Below are 27,950 nucleotides of genomic sequence, written 5' to 3'. Positions count from 1 at the left end.
CACAGAAGGTTTTTCTTTTCATTGTGGAGAGAGGAAGAAGGCAAGCAAATTAGTATTTTCCGTGCAAAGTGCCAGGAAATCAGTTTAAAGAGCCATTTCGTGAATAAAGTATTTGTGAAGGCTTTTTCTGTAATACATACAAATCAGGTCATAACATATTGGCTGGAATTTTCCCGGCCCATTGGCAACGGGCTGGGAGGCAGGATGGCTGTCAAAATGGTGGGGGAAGGTGTCAAGAGGGGAGTCCGATGGCTTCCTGCTGCAATGTTATACTGCCTGTAGTGGGAAAATTGGCCGTGAGGTAACCCACCGCTGGCTAATTGAGCTACTTCCCATCTCCATGGGCATTTTGGCTGCATCGGAAGGGCACACCACTGTGGAAAGAATAGAGTGAAACCTGGCAACCTTCCAGCGGGCTCGGGGGCAGCCATCTTTTAGGAGCATTCGATGACCTATGGAGGAGCCCCCAGCAGCAATTCCCACTGCATGGCAAAGGCACCACCAATGCTTTATGACCCCATCCTTCTCCCAATCATCAGAGCCTGGCTGCCAGGCCCCAGGCTTTCCCCAACCTACCTGAACTCTCTTTGAGGGCACCTCACCATTGAGGTAGCCTCTCCCTGGCACTGCAGCTTCAGCAATGGTCAGCGCTAGTGATGGCTTGCTCAGCTGCTGGCCATCTGATTAGGCCAGCAGCTCTTGGGGGAAGGCCGCTGTCCTCAATTGCCTGTTATGGAAATGGGTTCATTTTGGAAGGCTGAAGAATTCATACATGCTAGACTTTGTTTTTTGTTGAAAGTTCACTGAAAGGACACTTGAGATGTTGTGTTTGTAAACAACCTTTACTGATATCGCATGCCTTCCACTCAATAAACAACAGAAACCTTGGTGACCTGGGGAAGATGTTTACAGAAAAGTGACATGTCAAGATTTATGAGGGTCAGGAATTGGTTTCGCTTCTGAGATAATGCTTTGGTTTAGTTGGGGTGTGGATAGTGTTGACAGTTGGTTTTGTAGCCTGCTAAAAAAGAAATCCGCAGCTAATCTTTCCGGCACCTCTCTGAGGCCCTGAGAAATCCAGTGAGTCAGCTCCTCTTTCTCTACCTCTTTTTGAAAAAACCCTGCAAATTTAGAGTGTGATAACTGAAACCCCTAATGCCACATTTCTCCTGGAACGCCTACCAGACTAATTTTTGACATGTCCAGGAAGCACTGCTGCAGAAAAGATCCCAGTGGCCAATCTCCATATACCTGGACGCCAGACCATATGGGAACAGTGTGTGTGTCAATGCTTTGTTGTACTCGGGTTTCCGGAGGGCATTAGACACGGTGCCACATCAAAGGTCACTAAACAAAATGAGAGCCCATGGTATGGGGGTAACATACTAGCATGGATAGAGCATTGATTGGCTAACAGGAAACAGAGAGTAGGCATAAATGGGTTGTTTTCAGCTTGGCAAACTGCAACTAGTGAAGTGCCACAGGGATCAGCGCTGGGGCCTCAACTATTTACAAACTATGATTAATGACTTGGATGAAGGGACAGAATGTATGGTTGCTAAATTTGCTGACGACACAAAGATAGGTAAGGGACTAAGTTATGAAGAGTCATAAGGATTCTGCAAAGGGATATAGATACTTTAAGTGAGTGGGCAAAGATTTGGCAGATGGAGTATAATGCAGGAATGAGTGAACTTGTCCACTTTGTCTGCAAAAATAGTAAAGCAACATATTTAAATGGAGAGAGATTGCAGAACTCTGAGATGCAGAGGGATCTGGGTGTCCTAGTACACGAAATACAAAACGTTAGTATGCAGGTACAGCAAGTGATTAAGAAGGCAAATGCAATGTTATCGTTTATTGCAAGGGGAATTGAGTTATTTCCCTTTGTGGTGGAGTCTAGAATTAGGGGTCTCCCACTTAAGACTGAGATGAGGAGAATTTTTTTCTCTCAGAGGGTCATTAGTCTGTGGAACTTGCTTCCCTGGACAGCAGTGGAGGCTGGGTCATTGAATGCATTCAAGGCTGAGTTGTATAGAGTTTTAATTGACAAGGGAGTCAAGGGTTAAAAATGGGGGAAGACAGGAAAATTGAGTTGAGGCCACAATCAGATCAGCCATGATCAAATCAAATGTCAGAGCAGGCTGGAGGGGCCGAATGGACTTATCCTGCTTCTAATTCTTGTGCCTTTTGTAAGTCTATATACACAACATCAACTACACTACTCTCATCATAAGGACAATGGTTATTGATGATTCTACAGTGTTCAGTTCAAAACTTCTGATAATAAAGCAGCCCATGCCAACCTACAGCAAGACCTGGATAACATGCAGGCTTAGGCTGACAAATGGCAGCTAACATTTTTACCACGTAAGTGTTTGGTAATAAACATCTTGAAGAAAAAGTCCAACCATCTTCCCATGAACTTCATTGGCATCAGCGTTGCTGAGACACACACCAGTAATATCTTGGTGAGATGCTGACAAGAAGCTGTACTGGGCCAGCCATTTCACCATCATGTTTGCAAGAGCAGGACAGAGACTCTGTGATGAATGGCTCACCTCAGTACACTCAAAGCCTCTGCATCAACTCCAAGGTTCAAATCCAGAACATAATAGAATTCTCACCAGTTTCCTGCGTGGGTGTAGCTGTAACAATCACCAAGAAGTTCAATATTAACAGGACAAAGCAGTTGACTTGATAAGGTTCCTTTGCAACTGAACTCAATATACACACACTCCATTGCTGGCACACTATGGTTGCAGTATGTACAATCCATAGTAACTGCAGTAACTCACCAAGGTTATTTTGACTATTCCTCACCCCCTTGCAATTTCTACTACCAAGAAAGACAAGAGTAGTAATATTGTTGGATCACCATTACCTTCAAATTCCTCTCCAAGTCATACATTAGATTTGGCCATACATACTGTTCACATCATTGTTGCTGGGTTGGAATCCTGGAATTCCATATCTAACACCTTTGTGGGAACACCTTCACCACAAGGACTGCAGCAGTTCAAGAAGGCCACCTGATCAGAGCAACTTGGGATAGGCAATGAATGGAGGCTTTCCAAGGCTGCCCACATCTCGCAAACAAATAAAAAAAGACAATTACTAATTATTTATTTCAATATTGAATAACCTTTACATCTTTAAAGCTGTATCAGAAAAATTAATGATTCCAACCATGTCTAGTGGCTTACTTATGTTTTTGGGGAGGAGAGCTCTGCATGTGTGTAAGCACACTTGCAAGGAACTTGTACACAACTGACTTCAGTGCATCCTACATAGATGTCCAGTCTGTTGACTGCACATCCCACTCCACAGATACCTGACTGAGATCCATACCAGTATATTAATTCACCATTAGTAATTAAAGTAAATAGTAGAGATGTGTGAGGCATAGCAAAATATGGTAGACAAATTATTTGTGATCACATAACTCAAACCAGACTGCAGTTGAAAAACACAGGCACTAGATCAAGCAATCTGTACTCAGAGTGGAAAATAAATTGGAAAGCAATGAGACAAAGTGTATGTGTGCTGTTTTTGTCTGTTATTAAAAACACCTAAGTTGTCGGTGAAAGTGCCAATAAAAACATCAGCACCAGCTTATAAATTAACATTATGGGGACTCTTGGCTTTTTATGCGTGATTGAAAGAATATGTTCAGACTCAGTGAACAGAACAAATACTCCACAGAAATACAATGTTACATAAATATTTGACAGCCTCACATAATACAGTTGAAAACGGCTGTCTTTTAAAATTTTGGATATATCACCTGTAGCATTCCTCACAGGAAGTTGAATGTGTTCTGTTTTAAGGAGAGGAGCATTACACTCTGTAATTTACAATCTCATAGTTTAACAATCCTGCTCGTCTGCTGTTAAAGTGATGCTGATTCCTATAAGGACACCAAACTCTTACTTGCCTTTAAATAAATATTAGGTGAGGTCAGAGTTTAGCTGCTTTTGAGGCTATAAGTCAGAACCCAGGATCTCTTTCTCTCCTTAAGTATAATCAGTAAGGTCAGTCTGGGTCACAGTCATTAATAGTTCAGATATGAGTTAAGGTATTTTCAATTCATGTGGGAGTTTGTACATTCAGAATGACTGTCTTTGCTTCTTAACACTTTTTTCAAAGTGCGACAGAGAAGGTTGAGACAGGAAAATGTGCCAGACTTACTAATTTTTTTAAATATAACTGGCATCCTGTGGCATTGCTCATGGGTAAGTCAATGAATGTGCTATTTTGGAAAGACAGAATACCAGATAAAGCAGAATATTATTCTGTTTCTAAAGTATAGATGTGTGTTTTTTTAAAGCTGCAAAGTCTAATTGCTGTTCAGTAAACACTAGGTTAGTTTACTCAAAGGTTAATTGTTGTTGAGGCTGGAGTTCAGACTCTGGCATTGATTGTGGGAAGGTCAACTAACAGCCTGCATAAGCAAAATACTGTGGATGCTGGAAATCTGAAATTTAATACAGAAAATGCTGGAAGGACTCAGCAGGTCTGGCAGCATCTGTGGAGAGAGAAACAGAGTTAATGTTTCATGTTGATGACCTCTCATCAGACAGACATTGGCTGTGAGATTCCTGGAGATCTTTTGGGAAAGTCTACCTCTGTTTCTTACTTTTTAAGATGAAGTGCAGTACAAAAAAATCCATTAGACTGTATGTGGTGTCTGAAGAATAACAAATACATAATGTCTTTATACTTGTATATGATCAAAAGAAAATAATGTAGTTAAGTGATTTTCAAATGCTGTCCTTTTCAAAATTTGATTATAGACTTCTGACATAAGAAATGAAAATGCAGGAACTTCACAGCAAGTCAGTTTTCACTGAAAGAGAATGATGGATATATAGGCCTGAATCCATACTCCCAGTGGTGAGTGTGAGGTGAAATTGTGGTCCAGGCAAATGTGGTTTCCTGAAATTCTTTGAGCTGCCAGGAGATGAAAGTTGCTAATGAACTCTTCATCGAAAAGCATTTTCAATGAAGGACTACAAACAAAATGTTAATTTGTTTGGTCTCTTTCAACTACTGACCAAAGCACTGAAGAAATGCTCATATTTATATGGCAAGCAATCATGTTTCTCTTGTTACTTTGAATGCATGGACTATATTTGAGTAGACAATAGTAAGAACAATTTTTCCTACAAACAGGGATTCATGTTTTTGGTGGTTTGGTGGAGGGAGGAATGATGTTGTCAGTAACATCAGGAGAACTCTGCTCTTGTATAAATTATGCCATGTCATTATTAATGCTCATTTGAGCCTTTGGAATAGGCTGATGGAGCTTTGGTCTAACATCTCATCCAAATGACTGCATTTTTGACAATGCAGCACTCCTTCAGTACTGGCATGGATTTACAGCCTAGATCATGAGTCTAAGTCCTGGAGTGGGACTTTCTCCTCCGACTCAGGAGGCTGTGGATTAAGTGCTACAGACTGCAGACTGAGTTAAGTTGACTCTTGGTGTGTATCTCTTGCATTTTCTGCTTTTATGTCAATTTTCCAGCATTCTTCATTTTCTTTTAATAATTACCAAATTATTCATTTACTTTATCATTTTACTACTATTCCAATGTAGGACAGTATTTTACTCCAAAATACAGTGAGCTAGAAAGATATTTTTTCTTCAGAAAAGAGAAGACTTTGAGATAATCTAATCAAACTTTCCAAGTTTGTCCAAGCAAATTGATCTGACTATAGCAAAAGGCTCAACTACCAGGGGGAACAAGTTAAAAATTAGAAAATTGGAATTAAGAGGAAAAATCAACTGAAATGTATTTACTTTATAGTCTTGTGAAATGAATTACCAGAGAAGGCCATTGGCATAAGCAGTAAAAAAATGTTCAACAGACAGTAAGTTTGTTTCTGGATAAAGAAGGGATTTAGAGAAATGGTGAGAAGATGGATTTGGGATTCAAAGAGGAATTGTTTTCCTATTTCTAAAACTATGACCTAAATGGCAAAACAGGAATACAAAATGCAACCTGAAGACTGTATCTGTTACAAATAATAACAGCAGTGTCTGGGAATGCATGATTCAGGATTGTAACCTGCGGTTTAGGACGTAATCCTTGGTTCGAACTACAGCTTTGCAAAACATGCATTTCTCACTGCCAAATGGATCATTCTTGAGACCAGTATCAGTCTCTCAGCATTCTCCTGCCAGCTAATGCTAAAAGGACAGAATTTAAGAAGGATCTCAAAGGCTTCCTCCCTGAATATGTAGAATTTGTAGCCATCAGAAGCAAAAAACCATTTTACAAGTAATGAGCATTAATGGTCCTCTGTGGCTGTATCCTTGGCTGTGAGATACTTTAAAGAGGTAATAAAAACATGAATAACAACCTTTACTTATTCTGAAAGCTATTCAAGAAACAACTTATAAGATGCATGTAAAATAATAGGAAGAGAAATAGAGACAGCCAAAAAAGGAAAGTAGAAAACTGAGAGACTTTGGACAAGCATATAAATATGGCAGGTGTTGCCACAATTTTGCCATTCATCCAATGTGATTAAAGAATTACATTATAACAACACTTAGACCACAATTATTTTTCATTTTTGGCACTGCAACATTTGTGTTCATTTCATAGTTTACATCAAAGATGTAATTCTTCAGCGTGCGAAGGTGAAAGTGTTTTCCCTCTCCCTGCCCATGAATGATAGCATGAAAAGTGTACACCAACATTCTGAAAAAGAGATGGAGAACAGCAACAGATAGCCGAGGCGTCACCTCCAGACTTTGAATTAATTTTAGACAGATCTCTGGCCTCAGCCCCCCATCACCCCCTCAAAACCATTCCTCTCCCTCTGAATAGCATTCATAAGAACATAAATGAGAAAAGCCCATTCAGCCCATCAATTCTGCTCCTTTTGGAGTCCATACATGATTATTCAGTCATGGATTGGTCAATTCAAGTTGAACATTGCTACAAAACTGTTCTTGAGCTGGGCAAGGCACAAGCTTTTAAAAATTGTGATTTAACCGGTGCTCTGGAAATCAGAAGAAAAAGCGCTCTTATAAATTTTGGTGTACTGCATGAATGCTTTAATGAAACTAATAAATTGACGCCCAAAGAAATGCTAGATAATTAGATTGTGCATGTTTATTTCGAAGTACCAGATGGGATCTGGACATGAATAGAATAACAGTTTTGCTAAAATAATAATACAAAGGCAGCAAAGTTTATCAATATATAAGTGGATCTGCACCAGGCTGACTAAGAAATAGTCCAATTTGCCCAATAAATGGTTTTTGTTGTGTGGAACTTAAATAGGGACACCATCACCTGGGATGAATCAGTTTGCTTAGCTCTCATTGTAAAAGTCTAAACCAAACAACACTTTTCCCAAAAACAAATGCATTGGAACGGACGTTTAAAATAGACACACACTCAACATGAGCTGATTACATATACATCTGAACTTCTTCCAAACCCCAATAACATCTTTACAATTGCTGGAGATTTCGGAGGGCATGCTGTGATAAACTAAAATTCAAGGGAATTCCTAATGTTCCAATATTCAGTCAGGGCTCTGCTTAAATATTTTTTTTTTAATGTGCAATTGTTAACAGAAACAAAAGCAACACAATCTGACTGTCAAATAGGGGGCTTTACTACAAATTGTAGAAAAATAAAAGCCCTGTGAAGTTCTTGTATTGTTAAATTCAATTTGGTTAATACAGTTTTCTTTTAAAATGAGAAACATATTGTAGTTTTAGTAGTTGAAACATAACCCCTCTGGAATGGGAAAAATCATTTTCTTCTGAAAAAGAATTCCTTGAGTCTTGTCAGTGCCAGAATTCACTTGCGGTCAAAGAAATAAAAGTTCCAGTGGCTCCTCTCTATGGTTCAGCTGGATATGGCAGTTATTGCTGAGCCACACCAGCTATGAAAGTTCTTGTAACATTGTTCTGCAACATTAGCTAATCTCAACCAGAATAGGTATTGGAGTGCTACAAGTATCTTCAGTATTTTGAGGTAGGGGAAAAATTGACAGGGTTTCCTACTTTTTAAAATTTGTTCATGGGATGTGGGCAGTGTTGGTCAGCATTTATTAACCATCCCTAATTGCCCTTGAGAAGGTGCTGGTGAGCTGCCTTCTTGAACCGCTGCAGTCCATGTTGGGTAGGTACACCCACAGTGCTATTAGGAAAGGAGGTCCAGGAATTTGACCAGCTACAGTGAAGGAATGGCGATATCGTTTCAAGTCAGGATGGTGTCTGGCTTGGAGGGGAACTTGCAAGTGGTGGTGTTCCCATGCATCTGCTGCCCTTGTCCTTCTAGGAGGTAGAGGTCGTGGGTTTGGAAGGTGCTGTTGATGGAGCCTTGGTGCGTAGCTGCAGTGCATCTTGTAGATGGTACACACTGCTGCCATTGTGCATCAGTGGTGAAGGGAGTGAATGTTTGTGTATGGGGTGCCAATCAAGCGGGCTACTTTGTCCTGGATGGTGTCGAGCTTCTTGAGTGTTGTTGGAGCTGCACCCATCCAGGCAAGTGGAAAGTATTCCATCACACTCCTGACTTGTGCCTTGTGATGGTGGACAGGCTTTGGGGAGTCAGGAGGTGAGTTACTCACCTCAAGATTCCTAGCCTCTGACCTGCTCTTGTAGCTATGGTATTTATATGGCTACTCCAGTATCCAGTAAGCCCCAGGATGTTGATAGTGGGGGATTCAGAGATCATAATGCCATTGAATGTCAAGGGGAGATGGACAGATTCTCTCTTGTTGGAGAAGGTCATTACCTGGCACTTGTGTGGCGCAAATATTACTTGCCACTTATCAGTCCAAGCCTGCATATTGTCCAGGTCTTGCTGCATTTCTACACAGATTGCTTCAGTATGTGAGGACTCACAAATGGTGCTGAACATTGTGCAATCATCAGCGAACCTCCCCACTTCTGACCTTATGATTGAAGGAAGGTCATTGATGAAGCAGCTGAAGATGGTTGGGCTTAGGACACTACCCTGAGGAACTCCTGCAGTGAGGTCCTGGAGCTCAGATGATTGACCTCCAACAACCACAACCATCTTCCTTTGCGCCAGGTATGATTTCAATCAGCAGAGAGCTTTGCCCCCGATTCCCATTGACTCCAGTTTTGCTAGGGCTCCTTGATGCCATACCTGGTCAATTGCTGCCTTGATGTCAAGGACAGTCACTCTCACCTCACCTCTTGAGTTCAGCTCTTTTGTCCATGTTTGAATCAAGGCTGTAATGAGGTCAGGAACTGAGTGGCCTTGGCGGATCCTAAAATGAGCGACACTCAGCAGGTTATTGCTCAGCAAGTGCCACTTGATAGCATTGTTGATGACACCTTTCATCGCTTTTCTGATTGAGAGTAGACCGATGGGGCAGTAATTGGCTGGGTTGGACTTGTCTTGCTTTTTGTGGACAGGACATACCTGGGCAATTTTCCACATTGCCTGGTAGATGCCATTGTTGTAGCTGTACTGGAACAGCTTGGCTAGGGCCATGGCAAGTTCTGGAGCACAGGTCTTCAGTACTATTGCCGGAATATTGTCAGGGCCCATAGCCTTTGCAGTATCCAGTGCCTTCAGTCATTTCTTGATATCTAGCGGAGTGAATTGGATTGGCTGAAGACTGGCATCTGTGATGCTGGGGACTTCAGGAGGAGGCCGAGATGGATCATCCACTCAGCACTTCTGGCTGAAGATTGTTTCTAATGCTTCAGCCTTATCTTTTGTACTGATGTGCTGGGCTCCCCCATCATTGAGGATTGGGATACTTGTGGAGCCACCTCCTCAAGTTAGTTGTTCCAGCACCATTCACGACTGGATGTGGCAGGACTGCAGAGCTTAGATGTGATCTGTTGGTTATGGTATGCTTAGCTCTGTCTATCGCATGCTGCTTACGCTGTTTGGCACACAAGTAGTCCTGGGTTGTAGCTTCACCAGGCTGACACCTCATTTTGAGGTATGCCTGGTGCTGCTCCTGGCACGCGTTCCTGCACTCTTCACTGAACCACTCTTTGTTGATCCACCGGCTTGATGGTAATGGTAGAGTGGGGGATATGCTGGGCCATGAGGTTACAGATTGTGGTTGAGTACAATTCTGCTGCTGCTGATGGCCCCAAGCACCTCATGGATGCCCAGTTTTACATTGCTAGATCTGTTCAAAATCTATCCAATTTAGCACAGTGGTAATGCCACACAATACGATGGAGGGTATCCTCAATGTGAAGATGGAACTTTATCTCCACAGGACTTCTGCTGGAAAGTGTTGATGTCACTTGAAGTGAAGAGAGGTAAAGAGTGGGTTTGCTGTGACACCCTTCCATGGTTGAACAGCTCCCAACTACACCATCGCATTCCTCCAGCAACCCCTACCTCCCCCCACCCCCCCACCATGCACACACAAAACGCTGTGTCTCAGGTTAAACAAAAGAACAGAAGGAAAACAAAGGTTGCAAAAAGGCCATTCAGCCCAGCCCATTAAAGCTCATTCTTCTAGTGCATTAACTCTCCCATCATGAAGTAATCATTTGGAAATTAAGTCAAGCAGAGTTGTTCCACGGCACATGGCCTTCAGGATAGGTGGAGAAAAAAATGAAGGACTTTAGTGCACGCTATGATGCATGATTACCCTCGCATCAATCAAGAGCATATCGTTTCTTATCCTTTTATGTTTTAAATTTTACATTATGTTTGAAAGTGAGGTAGTTCAATCTGAAGCCAGGGTTTTAAATTTGAACAAAGGAAATTATGAAGGTATGAGGGGCAGACTGGCTGAGGTGGGTTGGGAAAATACATTGAAAGGTATGACATAGGCAATGGATCATCTTTAAAGAAATATTACATAGTTTACAGCAACTATAAATTCCTTCAAGGCACAAAAACACCAAAAGTAAAGGCAGTCAACCGTGGATAACAAAGGATGCTAAAGATTGTATAAGATTAAAAGGAAAGACTTATCGTAGTAAACCTGAGGATTGGGAGGATTATAGAATACAGCAAAGGAGGACGAAGAAACTGATAAAGAAAGGGCAAAAAGAATATGAATGTAAGCTAACAAAAAAATATAACAACGGACTGTAAAAGCTTCTATAGGTATGTAAAAAGGAAACGTTTGGCGAAGATAAATGTGAGTCCATTACAGGCAGAGTCAGGAGAATTTACAATGGGGAATAGAGAAATTGCAGAGAAGCTAAATGATTACTTTGTATCTGCCTTCATTGAGGAAGATACAAGAAATCTCCCAGAATTAGAGATCCAAGGGAGAATGAGGAAGTAAAGATAATTGGTACTAGTAAGAAGGTTGTATTGGAGAAATTAATGGGGCTGAAGGCTGATAAGTCCCCAGGACCTGATATTCTACATCCCTGAGTTTTGAAAGAGCTAGCGATGGAGTTAGTGGATGCATTGGTGATCATCTTCCAAAATTCTGTAGATTCTGGAGCAGTTCCTGCAGATTAAAAGGTAGCAAACGTCACCCCACTATTTAAGAAAGGTGGGAAAGAGAAAACAAGGAATTACAGACCTGTTAGCCTTACATCAGTCGTTGGGAAAATGCTAGAATCTATCCTAAAGAATATCTTAAATGGACACTTGGATAATAATGATCTGATTGGGCATAGTCAACATGGATCTATGAATGGGAAATCATGTTTGACGAACCTGTTGGAGTTTTTTGAGGATTTTACTAACAGAATTAATAAAGGGGAGTCAGTGGACGTGGTATACTTGGATCTTCATAAGGCTTTTGATAAAGTCCCACACAGGAGGTTGGTTAGCAAAATTAAAGCACGTGGGTTAGGAGGTAATATACTGGCATGGATTAAGGATTGGTTAACAGGCAGAAAGCAGAGAGTAGGAATAAACGGCTCACTCTCGTGTTGGCAGGCTGTGACTAGTGGGGTACCACAGGGATCAGTGCTTGGGCCCCAGCTGTTCACAATATATATCAATGATTTGGCTGTTGGGACCAAATGTAATATTTCCAAGTTTGCGGATGACACAAATCTAGTTGGGAATGTGTGTTGTGAGGAAGATGCAAAGCAGCTTCAAGGGGATTTGGACAGACTTAGTAAGAGGGCAAGAACATGGCAGATGGAATATAATGTGGAAATATATGAGGTTATCCACTTTGCTAGGAAGAATAGATGTGCAGAGTATTTCTTAAATGGTAAGAGATTAGAAAGTGTAGATGTAAAAGGGACCTGGGTGTCCTTGTCAATAAGACACTAAAAGCTAACATGCAGGTGCAGTAAGCAATTAAGAAGGCTAATGGCATGTTAGCCTTTATCGCAAGAGGATTTTAATGCAGGAGTAGTGAAGTCTTCCTTCAATTGTATAGAACCTTGGTTAGACTGCATCTGGAGTACTGTATGCAGTTTTGGTCCCCTTACCATAGGAAGAATATTATTGCCATATAGGGAGTGCAACGAAGCTTCACCAGACTTGTTCCCAGGATGGCAGGACTGTCCTATGAAGAGAGATTGGTGAAACTGGGCCTGTATTCTTTAGAGTTTCAAAGAATGAGAGGTGATCTCATTGAAACTTACAAAATACTTAAAGGGATAGAAAGGATTGATGCAGGTCAGATGTTTCCCTGGTTAGGGAGTCTAGAACCAGGGGACACAATTTCAAAATAAGGGGGATGTCACTTGGGACAGATATGAGGAGAAATTTCTTTACTCAGAGGGTTGTGAATCTTTGGAATTCTCTGCTCCAGAGGCTGTGGAAGCTCAGTCATTGAGTATGTTTAAAGCAGAGATTGACAGATTTCTAAATACCAATGACATAAGAGGAATATGAGGATAGTGTGGGAAAAAGGCATTGAAGTGGATGATCAGCCAACCTTTGTATTGAGTGGTGGTGCAGGCCCGATGGGCTGAATAGCCTAGTCCTGCTCCTATGTTCCTATGTTCTATAAGAATTGTATACGTAGGAAACTGCAAGAACATTAGGTTAATGCAGCAGAAAGACTAGGTTGATCGTGTGCAAAGGTATTGAATGGGTTTTATATGCTGAGGCTGATCTTATATCCAGGTGTTCAGCACAGATCACATTCAGAATAAATAATTAAAGTAGAAACAGATAAAGATAAAACATATTGGTACTTACTAAAGTAAAGTGTTCTAGTGTTTCTTGAGGTGATGCTGGGCACTCTATATATAAATTGCAAGTCTATTTTCTGCTACTAATGCTGCCCGATACCTGGCACCTCTTAACTGGAACCACTGCATTCAACATTTGAAGCAAATGGCTGGGCTGTGGCTATGTTGTGTTCCGAGTTTAGGTTATGTCACAAAGTTGAAAACATAGTTCAGAGTTTTTGATATTCCTGATGGAGTGTATTTGTCACATATGTATGCGGTTCCACACATGTAAAAAAGTCTTGATGAAAAGAACCTCAGGATAATTTGGTGCCTGATATTGATAAAATTTGGTAACACCAATATCGGAAAACTTCTCCTTCAACAGAATGTCACACCGCAGTTCAGTAACTTTCATTTGGAGCTCCTCTAGAGCATCATGTACACTGACCGAAAAAGGGGTGCTGAATATTTCAAAATCCTCTTCATGGTTCCTGGAGTCAGAATATTGAAATTCCTTTCTCATTCAGCAATTTTCCCATGTGGCGCCATCATATTGAGTCCCATTAAGTTTCATAGTGATTTCTAGGTGGCAATATGCACCAAGTTACTCTGATAAATTTATTTCTCAAAGTTGCAAATGTTGTCATAATATTCTATCGCTACTTGGTTGCGCTCCTGTTGTTGAGTGAATTCACATGTTCCATAATATCCACTATGAAATCAAGAACTTGAAATAATTGAATGTCATGTAAGTCAGTAACATTTTTCCCTTTCTGATCTAAGAACAGGCGAGCTCACCATACAATATTAAAAAAAGAACTTCAACAAAGCTCCCCAACTTTATCACTGAACTACAGTCACTGGTGATTGTACATTCTTCCAAAAGCCTGCTAACCTGTCAGTGGCTGAGCACTGGCTCTTAAATAAAATTTACAGTTTTTCTAAGCATATTCATAACATGATTCATTTTCAAAGATTTACTTCACAGAACTTCTTGAAGTAATATACTGTTATGACCAGGTGAGAAGGGAGTCTAGGGGTTCCCTCTCAGCCTTTGCCTGGTCTAACCGTAACAGGGTTTAATTTTAAAAACACTGTTTTTAGCTCCCCCCCTCAGTGAATCCTTGTTCACCTCTTACCAATTGAAAGGCAAAGAAATCTATTATACAGGTTTTCTTAGATTTAAACTAGAAAGGTGGAAGTTTATTAATCTTAAAATCTATTTCGGCAAATGGCTACGAATACACGACCATGCTAGCAACCATGCTAGCATGCATACGTGATAAACACACATGCCGATAGAGATAGAAAAAGTAGAAAAGAATAAAGATAAAAGTTTGAGGCAATAGATGGATTGTATTTACTGTCCTTTGAGTTTGATGTTGAGTCTTTGGTTGCCGGTAAGCCTTGCTGTTCATTGGGGCCCAGTGCACGCTTTAACTTGTTTCAATGTAGGAGTCTTTTGTCTCTTGAGGATTACACAACTTAAGTGGGTCCAGAGACTTGTGACAAAGCAAGAGAGAGAACCAGCTAGGAGAGAGGCTTTCTTGTTCCAGTTTCAGTTGCAAACCTGCAGTCTGACTAAACTGTCCTGTGAGCACAATTCAAAACTCCAAGTTGACCAGCAGGTTAGTTCTGTGACTAACTGTTTAAACAAACTCCTGCGTTTGTGGATTTCAGGCTCTTGGTGGGGTGGTGTAGTGCTATCTCCCACACTGACAAGATGTGGATCACCATTGCCCAGACCAATCTCTGTTAATTGAATCAGTGAGCAATTATTTTGTCTCTCCAAGCACTGCCTCTTAGTATGCAAATGTTCTTCCAGCCACTGCTGATCTCTTTAAACAAGTCATCTCTTCACTCAGCAACAGTTTAAAATGAATGTTCATATAATGAAATTAATATGCCTCATTCTTGGCAGGTGGAGGCCTTCACGACAATACAGTGAAAACTATTAAACTGTTGGTTTTTATTTTAATTTGTTCATGGGATGTAGGCATTGCTGGCAAGGCCAGCATTTATTGCCCATCCCTTATTGTCCTTGAGAAGGTGGTGGTGAGCTGCCTTCTTGAACGGCTGCAGTCCTTGATGTAGGTATCCCACAGTACTGTTAAGAAAGGAGTTCCAGGATTTTGACTTAGCAACAGTGAAGGAACGGCGATGTAATTCCAGTCAGGATGGTGTATGGCTTGGAGGTGAACTTGCAGGTGGTGGTGTTCCCATACATCTGCTGCCCTTGTCCTTCTAGGTGGTAGAGGTCGTGGGTTTGGAAGGTGCTGTCGAAGGAGCCTTGGTGAGTGCATCTTATAGATGGTACACACTGCTGCCACTGTGCGCGATGGTGGAGAAAGTGAGTGTTGAAGGTGTTGGATGGGGTGCCAATCAAGTAGGCTGCCTTGTCCTGGATGGTATCGCACTTCTTGAGTGGTTTTGGAGCTGCACCTACACAGGCAAGTGGAGAGTATTCCATCACAATCCTGATTTGTGCCTTTTAGATGGTGGACAGACATTGGGGAGTCAGGAGGTGAGTTACACACCACAGAATCCAGCCTCTGATCTGTTCTTGTAGCCACAGTATTTATGTAGCTGGTCCAGTTCTGTTTCTGGTCAATGATAACCCCCAGGATGTTGATAGTGAGGGATTCAGCAATGGTAATGTCATTGAACATCAAGGAGAGATGGTTAGAGTCTCTCTTGTTTGAAATGGTCATTGCCTGACACTTGCGTGGCACAAATGTTACTTGCCACTTATCAACCCCCAAACCTGGATGTTGTCCAGGTCTTGCCGCATCTGGACACAGGCTGCTTCAGTACCTGAGGAGCTGCGAATGGTGCTGAACATTGTGCAATCATCAGCACTTCTGATCTTATGATGGAGGGAAGGTATTGATGAAGCATTTGAAGATGGTCGGGCTTATGACACTACCCTGAGGAACTCCTGAGGCTTGGGCTGATACTTTACAATTTGGCCTTCAATTTTGTCACAACTCCAGCTCTTTTGGTCCATCTGTGGCCACACTCATAACTCTTGTCCAGTTCACATTCCATTTGTCTGGATCTCCCACCAAGCTGTCGAAGAGATCATTTGTTCTATCATCCATCAGCACCAATTCCACAAGCTCCTCCATTATTCATCTGTTCTCATCAACTCCACAGTTATGTCACTGCTTTCATCAACTGCAATTGAAAAAGCAGCAAAGGACTTGGTCTTGAAGTTGACCAATTTCTCAACTAAATCATTGATTTTTTTCAGTGATTGTGTTCCTTGAGAGACTTATATTTACAAAAGCTTTTTTTTTATCTGGGCACTCGTGGGGGGGTGAGGGGAATTTTAACCCCCAAAACAGGTGGGTTTGGTTCAGCTGGGAGTGTAAAATGTTAAAAATCTGAAACAGGAACTCAACAGCCTCCAACAAACGGGGCAAGAGACTGGAAGCCAATCTAATCTCAGTAGGGTCTGTCATTGAAACCTTTTAAGGAGGCAGTGTGCCTCCATTTTTACAGGGTTTCAATTTTTATCGCGTGTTGCCTGGGGTTCCTGTGGGTTGGGAAACCCAGCAGGTAAAAGGTGGAGAAAACAGCTGGGTTCATCAGGTAAGAACCATGTCAAGAAAACCTGCTATGCCAAATGAGGAATTTTAGTTTATCGGTTGGAAACTTACATTAAACTCTTAATGAAAAAAATGCTACAGTTAACTTCTAAAAAAACTGATAGCCAAGATGGCCACTGCAATTTGCATCTGAAACACCTTGCACATTCCAAGGCATCCAAGAGGAGACACATGTCTGAGGGGCCTGTACCCAAAACAATGGCTTGCTCTATTGATTGAACTACCGGAGATTGCTTTCCTAAGCAAGTCATTCAAAGCCATCCTGGAACATTAACACTGAAGGAGCAAACCCCTTCAAGTGTAAACATTTTCATCCTCAGGTCTAAGAGATTGAAGTTCCTAAACTTGAATCTCATTAGACGGTACCAGAGATACACTGAGGCAGTCATGTGACCATCTGTCCATCTCTGTGAAAGCTGGGAGATTCCCTTGGACAAGGCAGACAAGACAGTGACTTAGACAGTGCAGAAGCCTGAAGGGCTGTCTCTCTCCCCAGAAGGCCTGGTGGGGCATATGAAGCCCAGCTGCTGGTTGCTAGATCCAAGACAAAGACACCAGGGGAAGAAAGCCACCTACAAGGCTGCCTCCAAGAAAACCCTGAGCCAGATGGACCAGCCACAAAGTGCACTTCTATTAGCCAAAGACGCCAAGATCACAACTTCAGCCAGAAGATAACAGAATCACCTAACCCCACAGACTGTGTAATAATTTCTATTTGTTCTGGACTCTAATCCAGCCACAAATCTACTCCTCCTCACTCTGTAATCTATTTGTGTGTGTGTGTGATTCTCATGTGAGTGTGCGTGAATGCGTAGTGTATTTTTTATTAATTCATTTAGATCGGGTTTAGATTGTTTCTTGTTTAAACTTGTTTTTTTTTTTACAATCACAGCAAAGGTAAAACCACTTCAGTGGTAAGCACATCCACTGTTTGAAAGAAATAAACCCTGTTGTGGTCAAATAAGAGGAAGGACAAGAGGGGAGCCTGTGATCCCTCCTCACCTGGCTGTAACAACCATTACAGAACTGTGGACCAAAAGGAACGAGTGTTTCCTCTAGACCCAACGATCAAGCCCTGTAAACCGCCCATCACAGAGCCCATGATCTCCCTTTGATCCCTAATTCCCTGATTCCCGCGCCCCCCCCCCCCACCAATTAGCTGGCCCAACCCATCCCCCTGACCCCCGCGATCACCAACCTTTGATCTTCTTTGACCCCCTGTGATCTCCAATTCTGCCTCAAACCTTGTCTGAAAACACCCCCAAACTCCCCAACCACACTCTATCCACCCTCCCGCCACTATCCCTACCCCCAACAATCATTAAACTTACTTGACCCTTAGCTGTGGCCTTTTCTGGAGAACTTTCTCACCCAACAGGAAGGCAAACCTGTCAATCCATTTGGCTTCTGGGTGGAAACTCTGTTTACAAAAGAAAAGCATGTGGACTTTATGGCGTTCAGAGGAACATGCCCTTCTGATTTTCCCGCCCATAAATCCACCCCATCCTCGCTCCAAAATCTCACTGCAGGGAATATCAGGGCCACTATTTCTGCAACTTTTAGCATTGTTCAAAAAGTCTCCCTCAGTAAATGGTTTTGATGTCATTGCTATTTCATGGGCATTCATATAGCTCGCTTTAACAGAAGCATCACATACTTGGTGAATATTAGTAAACATTGGTTGCTTTTTCAGCGACTATGCTGATTCAGAAAATATATCTTCCCACAACTGTTTTCCTGTGTACTTACCATATTCCTCATCACAGATTGCTCCATAGTGTCTTTTAACGTTGTATTCTTTCGTCATAGCTATCTGTTGCTTTCAAATTAAACAAGTGGGAATTTCCATTCATTTTCGCAAAGAAATAAAAAAAAATCCATTTTCTCCCGAAACACACGGCACTACTGACCTTCCTTTCTCTCTGGGCACGAAGACATGATGGCCACTTCTCACCACAGAACTTTAAAATCAGGGATTAATGTTTCGAGACATTGAGTAAATAAGGAAATAAAGATTCATGGGAAAGAATTGTCACATTAAACAAATCCAGCAGTACCTTTTCTTCGTTAAGCATCAACAATAGAAATGAATGCATTGATGAACCTTTTTTAAAATCTGGTTAAGACAGTGTAAAAACCATCAAGTCTGTAAAGATTATTTTAAAGGGGAGAAGATGGAATAGTGGTAATGGCACTGAACTAGGAATCCTGAGGCCCAGGCTAATGTCCTGGGGCATGGGTTCAAATCCCATCATGGTAGCTGGTTGAATTTAAATTCATTTGCTTAATAAATTCCATTATTTAATAAAAATCTGGAATTGAAAGCTAGTCTCAGTAATGTTGCCAAGAAACTATCACTGATTGTTGAAAAACCCATCTGGCTCAGTAATGTTCTTTAGGAAAGAAAATCTGCCATCCTTACTTTTTTTTATTCTTTCATGGGATGTAGGTGTCCATCCACATTTGGCCAGCATTTGCTGCCCATCCCTAATTGCTCTTGAACTGAGTGGCTTGCTGGGCCATTACAGAGGGCAGTTAACAGTCAACCACGTTGTTATGGGTCTGGAGTCACATGTAGGCCAGACCAGGTAAGGATTTCCTTTCCTAAAGGACATTAGTGCACCAGATGGGATTTACGACAATCATGACAGTTCCATGGAACTATTACTGAGACTAGCTTTCAATTCCGGATAATTAATTAAATTTAAATTCCACTAGCTGCCATGGTGGGATTTAAACCCGTGTCCCCAGGGCATTAGCCTTTGGTTTACTAGTTCAGTGACATTACCACTACGCCATCGTCTCCCCCCCCGGTCTGGCTTACATGTGACTCCAGACCCATAGCAATGTGGTTGACTCTTAACTATCCTCTGAAATGGCTTAGCAAGCAACTCAGTTGTCAAGGGCAGTTAGGGATGAGCAACAAATGCTGGCCTTGCCAGTGACGCCCACATGCCATGAAAGAAGAAAAAAAAACACTTGCCTAAAGCATAATGCTGCAACAGCAAGGAGAAGCTTGGGCACCACTGGCCACATGATGAAGGGGAAATGGAGAATCCGTTGCCTCATTTAAAAGGACTAATCAGTGCTTCCAATAAATTTCAAATCACAGCACCAAGTGATTGACAATTTGTGCCCAATTTAAAAGGACTGCACTTTCAATAAGTGAGAAATCCAGCCAATCTGTGCTTCCTGTCCAAATTCAAATTTTTCCAGTGAACAAGATGGTCAGCCGGTTTGGGTGTTGGCAGGCCACATGAACATATTCCCCGGCTGGATTCAGCCCGCAGGTCATACATTTGACACCCATGATCAAGTGTGAAAGGATTCTCCTTGCTGTGTATCTACTTTAGCATAACTGTAACATGAGCAGTCTGTTTACAGCTCTATATTTATGATTCCAGTCTCACTAATGAAAGGGAAAAGGCAGAAAATTAGCTTACAAACAACTTGTATATGTTACAGTCACATACCTTCATCATCCCAGTGCATCTGTTCCATTGATATGAATACACCTTTACTCTCCCCATGGAGCCCAGTGAATACATAATACCAATAAAACAATGGAATGAGAAGAAACTTATTGCACACACTTGATATAAAAGTAGTAATGTACACTTGTATATATGTTTTATACTCATGTGAGTCTGTGGGGTGAAATTGGACCTTGTGCCAGTTTTTCAGGTGTGAAATGGGGCATAAAGGTCCACATTTGCAGGCCGGTGTCCTGTGTCCCAGGGATACCTGAAAAGCATCCAACCCCACTTTAGGTCAGACAGTATTCAGGCATCCTGGTAGCCACTTTAAAGATAACCCCTCCTGGAATTTCATCTCTGCTGAGTGAAGGTTTCCTGATCTAGGTGTGTCCCAACAAACCCTAATGTTACTCTTAATAGACTTCAATAAAGAGTAAAATTGGATGGAGTGTATAACTAGTGCTGCACCCACCCAATCCGTCAGTTATCCGACTGGTAGGTCAGGTTAATATTGCCCCTTAAAGGCTGGAATATGTTGTCCAGAAAATGGCGGCCGCCCAGCATGGGAGCCGCCCTGCCCCGATTACGCTACTTGGGGGCGGGGCGCCACTATACATATTGATGGCAGCCACCACCCCCCAATCATGTGGCAGGGGCAGCATTGGTGACACCGTTCACGGCATCACCTGATGGCGGAGCAGGTGCTGGCAGCTGATGCCGCTCCAATTCCCCGCACTGCCCCCCCTCCCCCCACCCCACAAAACCTGATGCGGGCTGGGGAAAAAATCTAGTTCCAAGTGTCTGATCAGACTTCACAAAAAAAAATACAAACTAGCATTCCAATACTGATGTTACACTGCAATGGAGGAGCACAAATCATGCAGCATTAGTGTAGCCAACAATCTATGCTATATATTGTACATGTGAAAACTCCAGTGTGATTCATCTTTTAGATGGGCCATAAGCAAAAGTCACCAAATGAATGGAAGATAGTTTTATATATGTGCAAATGTGGAAGCCTGGACCTGGGCAAGGTCTTCCAGCAGATAATTTGGGCGGCGCAGTGGTTAGCACTGCAGCCTCACAGCTCCAGTGACCCGGGTTCAATTCTGGGTACTGCCTGTGTGGAGTTTGCAAGTTCTCCCCGTGTCTGCGTGGGTTTCCTCCCACAGCCAAAAGACTTGCAGGTTGATAGGTAAATTGCCCCTTATAAATTGCCCCTAGTATAGGTTGATGGTAGGGAAATATAGGGACAGGTGGGGATGTGGTTGGAATATGGAATTAGTGTAGGATTAGTATAAAATGGGTGGTTGATGGTCGGCACAGACTCGTTGGGCCGAAGGGCCTGTTTCAGTGCTGTATCTCTAAATAAATTTTTTTTAAAATTACTGAGTGTCCTTCATAAAGGTCATTTGCTTGGCCTTTCAGTCATCCAACAGCATGCGGCATAGGGAAATCTATCAATAAAAATAGGAACACAATCATGTCAAAGATTTGGACTGGACCTTCCTGTGGGATGAAATGTGTTTTATCCTAGATTAATTGGTTGGAAAATAATTGAAAATCAATCTAGACTTTTGAGTAGCTGAGACTTGCCTGGAATTTCCTGGAGGGTTTGCCCAAGAGGGTGGCCCTGAATATCAGCAGGAGAATTTATATGGATGGAAAGGTTTAGGAAAGTGGCAGGTTGGTGAATTCAAAGGAGAGAGGACAAGTAGAAATGACAATTGTCATCATTAAAGATGAGGAATCATTCAGTGCAAAGGTGAGAGCAGAAACCAGGGAGAACATCTCGGTGAGAAATTGGTGTGAGACTTGGTGGGGTGGAAGGGCTGTGGTAGTTGCAGTAGACAATTAGGATTTTAAACAGCTGGCGTAGGCACGATGAGCCTTCTGTGTTGTATGATTCTATGGTAGAATGGAGGGCCCTGATATTCATGATTCTAAATCTAGTTCCCTTCTCCCAATGGCGGAATCACAGACCCACAAAAAATTGATCTGCTGTCTGGATAAGGAACACACAAGCATATGAATTAGGAGCAGGAGTAGGTCATTTGGGCCCTTGAGGCTGCTCCGCCATTTTACTAAGATCATGGCTGATCTAATTCTACAGGGTGATTCTGTAATTCTAGCAATAAATTTTGTGCCAGATGCACTGGAAAAAGGCAGCAGGGTTAATTTTAATTCTGGTAGGCTGTGTATAAACTTTAATAATGCAGTAATTTTGGTGTACTATGGTACAGGGAGTTCAGTGCTGTAGACTATACACAGTGTAGTTTTGTGTTTTTCCATAGATTCTGGGGGGGTTTGACTGTGGAAAAGTTATGTGTGGCACCTTTGGCAATGTTAAACTACTTTGGGTATTTATATTCCTGGAGGCTATTATAGAGATAGAGTGGGGTGAGGCCATTGGGGAATTTGAAGATAAGGACGAGAATTTTTAAATTGAGGTGTTGCTGGAACAGGAGCTAATGTAGATCAGTGAGCAAAGGGGTGATTGGTGAATGAGACTCGGTGAGAGTTAACATTCAGGCAGCAGAGTTTTGGATGAGCTCAAGTTTGTGTAGGATGGAAGATGGAAGGCTGGCCAGGACAGTATTGGAAATGCAATTTCGGGTGCCAGTTTACATAGGTATTTTCTGTTATAAATGTGGACTTAGGAGTGTGTAATGCCAAAAGATGACACAAAAGTGTGACAACATAAAGTAAGGTTTTGTAGACACGAAGACATAAAATTTGAAGTAACTTATATAGACTGATATAAATAGCTGTTTTGATAAATGTAGATAATGGACATTTCAATTTATGTTTTCTTTCAAATACTTCGGCTTAACTTAAATGATATTAAAAGATTCAACATTTTCCTAATTATTAACATCTGTGGGTTACATAGTCAACAGAGGTAAATATTTATATTCACACCTTTACATTTTAATTCTTTTTCTTCTATAGAAATGATACCAACATTTCCAAGTGCATTGAAAGGTGAAAAAGGTCCATCAGGGGAGCCTGGTGCAAGAGGGCCAACTGGACCACCTGGCCTGCCAGGATTACCAGGTCGTGGTCTTCAAGGACCAGCAGGAAAACCAGGCCTGCCAGGTCAACCAGGTGTTCCAAGTGTTGGGAAACCTGGAATGCCAGGAATAGCAGGTAAACCAGGAGAGATGGGATTACCAGGTCACAAAGGTGACATGGGACCAAAGGGAGAACAAGGGCCCATGGGACCACCAGGGCCACAAGGACTACCAGGCCCTTCAGGACTTCCTGGATATGGAAAGCCAGGTAGACCAGGATTGCCAGGAAAACAAGGGCCAAGAGGAGAGCCAGGACAGAAAGGTTTGCCAGGATTTCCAGGTCCTGTAGGACCGAAGGGACAACCAGGAATAAGTGTACCTGGATTACCAGGACTAAGGGGCCCACAAGGACTACCTGGACAACCAGGGCCTGCAGGACTAGCAGGTGTATCAAAAGCAGGTTTAAACGGTCTTCCAGGAGGTCCAGGAGCCCCAGGTAAACAAGGATTCCCAGGTGAACCAGGACCTCAAGGTTTTCCAGGGCCGCGTGGTGTTCAAGGACCCCCAGGAATGCCAGGTGTTGGAAAGCCAGGTCTAGATGGACTTCCTGGTCAACCTGGTTTTCCAGGGGGGAAAGGTGAAAAAGGACTCCCAGGTTTACCTGGGCCACCAGGAATGCCAGGAGTAGGAAAACCAGGGTTTCCAGGGCCAAAAGGTGAACGTGGTCAGGGTGGGCCTCCAGGAATGCAGGGATATAAAGGTGAACCTGGACCTGCCGGTGCTCCTGGAATTCCTGGTCCTCAGGGAGCAAGAGGACCACCAGGGCTTCCAGGGCAAATTGGGCCACCAGGTGGCTTAGGTTTTCCAGGACTAAAAGGAGAGTATGGGCCATCTGGCCCTCAAGGCCCTCGAGGCCCAAAAGGGGAACGGGGTGTACCGGGATTGCCAGGTATACCAGGATATCCTGGTGAAGAAGGACAACCAGGTATTAGAGGTTTGCCAGGACCAATAGGACCAAAAGGAGATGTAGGACATAAAGGCCCATCTGGTTTACCTGGACGACCAGGAATACCAGGAATAAAAGGGGAAATTGGGTTTCGTGGAGATAAAGGTATCCAAGGTCCTACTGGAATACCGGGGATTGCTGGTCCAGGAGGTCCAATAGGGCCTCCAGGTCTTCCAGGAGCAAAAGGAGATAAAGGATTACCAGGGCCCCCTGGGCTACCTGGCATAGGAAAACCTGGAGTTCCAGGACACATTGGACCAACTGGAAAACCTGGCTCAGAAGGTCTTCAAGGATTATCAGGAGCTCCTGGTCCTCCTGGCCCTCCTGGCCCTCCAGGACCCCCAACTGTTCAACCAGATGTAAGACAATTTCAACTTCCAGAGATGGGGCCAGGAATTGACGGCATTAAGGCACCACAAGGATATATCACTCAACCAAGTAAAAAAGGGAAACCTATAGGAATTAGTCCAGAGATGCCTGCATTCACTGCTAAACTGACAATACCTTTTCCACCAGTAGGATCTCCTGTTAAGTTTGATAAAATCCTATATAATGGCAGACAAAGCTACAATCCACAAACTGGCATTTTTACATGTGAGATACCAGGAATTTATTATTTTTCATATCATATTCATTGTAAAGGTGCTAATGTATGGGTTGCATTGTACAAGAACAATGAGCCACAAATGTATACTTATGATGAATACAAGAAGGGGCTCCTTGACCAAGCTTCTGGGAGCTCAGTTCTTGAACTAATGCATGGAGACAAAGTCTGGATGCAGCTTCCATCTGAACAAGCAGCAGGACTTTATTCAGGCCCATATGTGCATTCATCTTTCTCTGGATATTTATTGTATCCAATGTAAAAAATGTACACATGTAAAGCTTTTAAAATATGATCTTTGTTACTTTATGAAAGCTACATTTTCAGTACAAAAGCAATGACTGATATTTGTAGGATAATTAACTGTCATTCTTTCTTTGATGGAATGCTACTGTTTGGTAAACCCAAAGAAAGAATAGACCATGTCTGTTTTACACATTTGAAATGTACATTAAAGTGCTGGGAGACACAGAATGATACACTGAAACCTAGGGGTCACTTCAAATCAATGAAATAAAAGTTTCCTTGTTCTGATAGGAGTCCCAAGTTTAAGTTTGCAAAGCCTCTGCATAGTTCCCAGTGGACTCTAATCCACAAGAGAACTGTTTTGCACAATTGGAATGAATTTTCCAGTTGAAATAAGCTCTACATGTCACATCGTTGTAGGAGGTATTTATCTAAAGTTAGGGTTGAGTTATGTTTTCAGGTTAATGTAAGGAAAGTGTTTTACATTTGTATATACCTAACCAGAGAGTATTTGATACAGTTATTGGGTGCAACATGGAAAAATGTTCCATTTCTTGGAATGAATCCTGCCTCCTTATAAAGGCAAATTCACAAAAGAAACTGCTAAAAGAAATTTGCATTAACAATGTAACCCTCCCAGACTGTGAAAGAGGAAAAGGGGTAAAAGATTATTTTCATCAATAAAGTATGATCAAACATGAACAAATTATGTTAGTGTCTACTTCACCTAGGAAACTGTGGGGATTTAATAACAACCTACCAAGTACTGAACAGCCAAGTTTCATCATCCAACTCCTCAGTGAAAAATTACTCTAAACAACAACCAGTGACCTGCAAAGTGATGAAAGTGGAATGAACAATATCTAAAGTTTCTTGTGAAACATCAAGAAATTGACTTTCATCTAAGGAGAGGGAAGATGAAAGATTACAGTTTCTGCTCATTCACCTGCTTAGCTTATTTTTAATGTAGTATGACACTAATATTTATCCAGATGTCTACACTTGGGCACCTGCACATTTCTTTGTCTAAACAATCTAGAACCATAGAAGTTGACAATACAGAAAGTGGCAATTTGGTCAATTCTGTATGTGATGGCTTGTTGCTAGAGTAATCCAGAATTAATCAAAATGCCCTTTTCTCTCTCCCATAGCCTTGTATCTTCCCCAGCTTGAAATATTTATCCAAATTTCCCTCAGAAAACCATTTTGGATTAGGTATTTCTTCAGTGAGTGCATATATTAGTACTTTATTTACTAAGATTCTAAGAAATACACTAGCACATACATAAACAGATATCATGGGTTTGTTAACTTAAACATGAATTATTAAACAATTTATAATGTTGAATATGTAAAACAGGCTTCTGCCACCATTTCTATCTAAAGGTAGTGTGAAAGCAATGAAAGGAAAATTTCATGCCAGTTGCGCATTGCTTTATTTTTTCTTAAATAAATGTTTATAAAGAGCTCATCAGGCTAGCAAAATATAGGAAGCGATATTGTGTTTTGTCCAAGATTTCCTGAATATGACATGATAGTTGAAGTACATAACCACAGTTTTCTGATGACTTCTGCCTGTTGTAACTATGAATAAAATTTCCAGTTTTTCAACTATAATTTATTTGTTTTACTACTGATTGTCTAAATTTGTATATGAGTAGAAGAGCTGCATCAAAATATGAAATACTTAAAATCCAAAAAAAAACTAGAATTATTTGTTCATTTAAAATTTATAGCTCATACCAACTTTTCATCAGGATTTGACAGACAAACATTGTTTTCACAGCCTGTATGATTTTCTGCCATTTGACAGTTTGAATATCAATGCTTTCTGACTTAATTTCCATGAAATGCAAGGAAAATTTAAAACATTAAAAAGATGAGATTGATGAAGGTTTGGCTGATGAATATCTCTGGTGCATTTTCCTACCCTTTTTCTTTGGTACCTCTTTGGTAGTTCACAATTTACAATAAATAGTCACACCATGGTCTATTTACTGGCATTTGCATTATTTTGCTTTGCTGCAACAATATGTTAAAGTTGATAATGTTTTTATCTTTAGGAATAATATTTTTTGATTTTTGTCAAGTTTTTAATGCAGCAAACTATTTTGGTGGGTCACAAATGTAACACTTTTATTGCATTAGGTGCAGTGGAATATTCATTTTTATAACTAACATTTTCATAAAAAGTTTGCTAAAGGGTTATACAGTGACAAGGTATGCTGGTGCTACAATACATCACACCAATCTGTTATGGGTTTTAAGTTTGGACCCATAGGGTTCCAAACTCAGGCATGCCAGACAAGGGCAGAGAGTGACTGGAGAATGAAGAGAAATTAGTTACGTACTCTTCATAAGCAGAAAGGCATAATCAGAACCCGCGAACAAGCTACCTATCAATTATACCCATTTAGAAACCATGTTGAGCAGACCTACCAGGAGAAAGGTAATTGAAAATGAGGAAAATAAATAGCATAAAACTTCAATGTTACGTGTAAAATGACCAAATTTTAAAATCTTGCCAAAGTAAGGATATACATTCTATATGAAGCCTATCAGTAAGACACGATGTTTCATTTTTGATTGATTGCAGTAACACCCAGAATGTAATGTAACAAACTTTTTTCTGGTAACTAATGCTTATTCTGTATTATCAAAATTATTTTGTATTGAATTGGAAATTATTGTATTAAATATTTAAACACTTATTTTCAGATTCACTTTGAGAAGAATCTTATTTTGTGGAATGTTATTTTACATGTGACTTGAAAGGGTTTTTTCATGATCGTGGTAAATGAATGTGCACTTTTGCAGTATACAGTACTTCATGCTTAATTAGACAATTCTACAAGCTGTTACTTTTTGCTTCCATTTGAAAAACAAAATTGTTGGCATACACTGCCTTG

General features: G+C 41.4%; 1 protein-coding gene across 2 annotated transcripts in view; it reads left to right on the top strand.

The window, feature by feature from the left end:
- The window catches only part of LOC137374614 (collagen alpha-1(VIII) chain-like), a 242,456-nt gene extending 214,760 nt beyond the window's left edge, over positions 1 to 27,696 (top strand). For both annotated transcript variants that reach the window (XM_068040999.1, XM_068040998.1), the window contains exon 5: positions 23,124 to 27,696. In XM_068040999.1, the coding sequence (XP_067897100.1) occupies positions 23,124 to 25,057 (1,934 nt within the window). In that variant the 3' untranslated portion in view covers positions 25,058 to 27,696. The remainder of the gene's footprint in view (positions 1 to 23,123) is intronic.
- The last annotated feature ends 254 nt before the right edge of the window (positions 27,697 to 27,950 follow it).

Source organism: Heterodontus francisci, chromosome 10 (genome assembly GCF_036365525.1).
Source record: "Heterodontus francisci isolate sHetFra1 chromosome 10, sHetFra1.hap1, whole genome shotgun sequence".
Taxonomy (NCBI): Eukaryota; Metazoa; Chordata; class Chondrichthyes; order Heterodontiformes; family Heterodontidae; genus Heterodontus; species Heterodontus francisci.
This window is presented reverse-complemented; position numbering and strand designations above follow the sequence as displayed.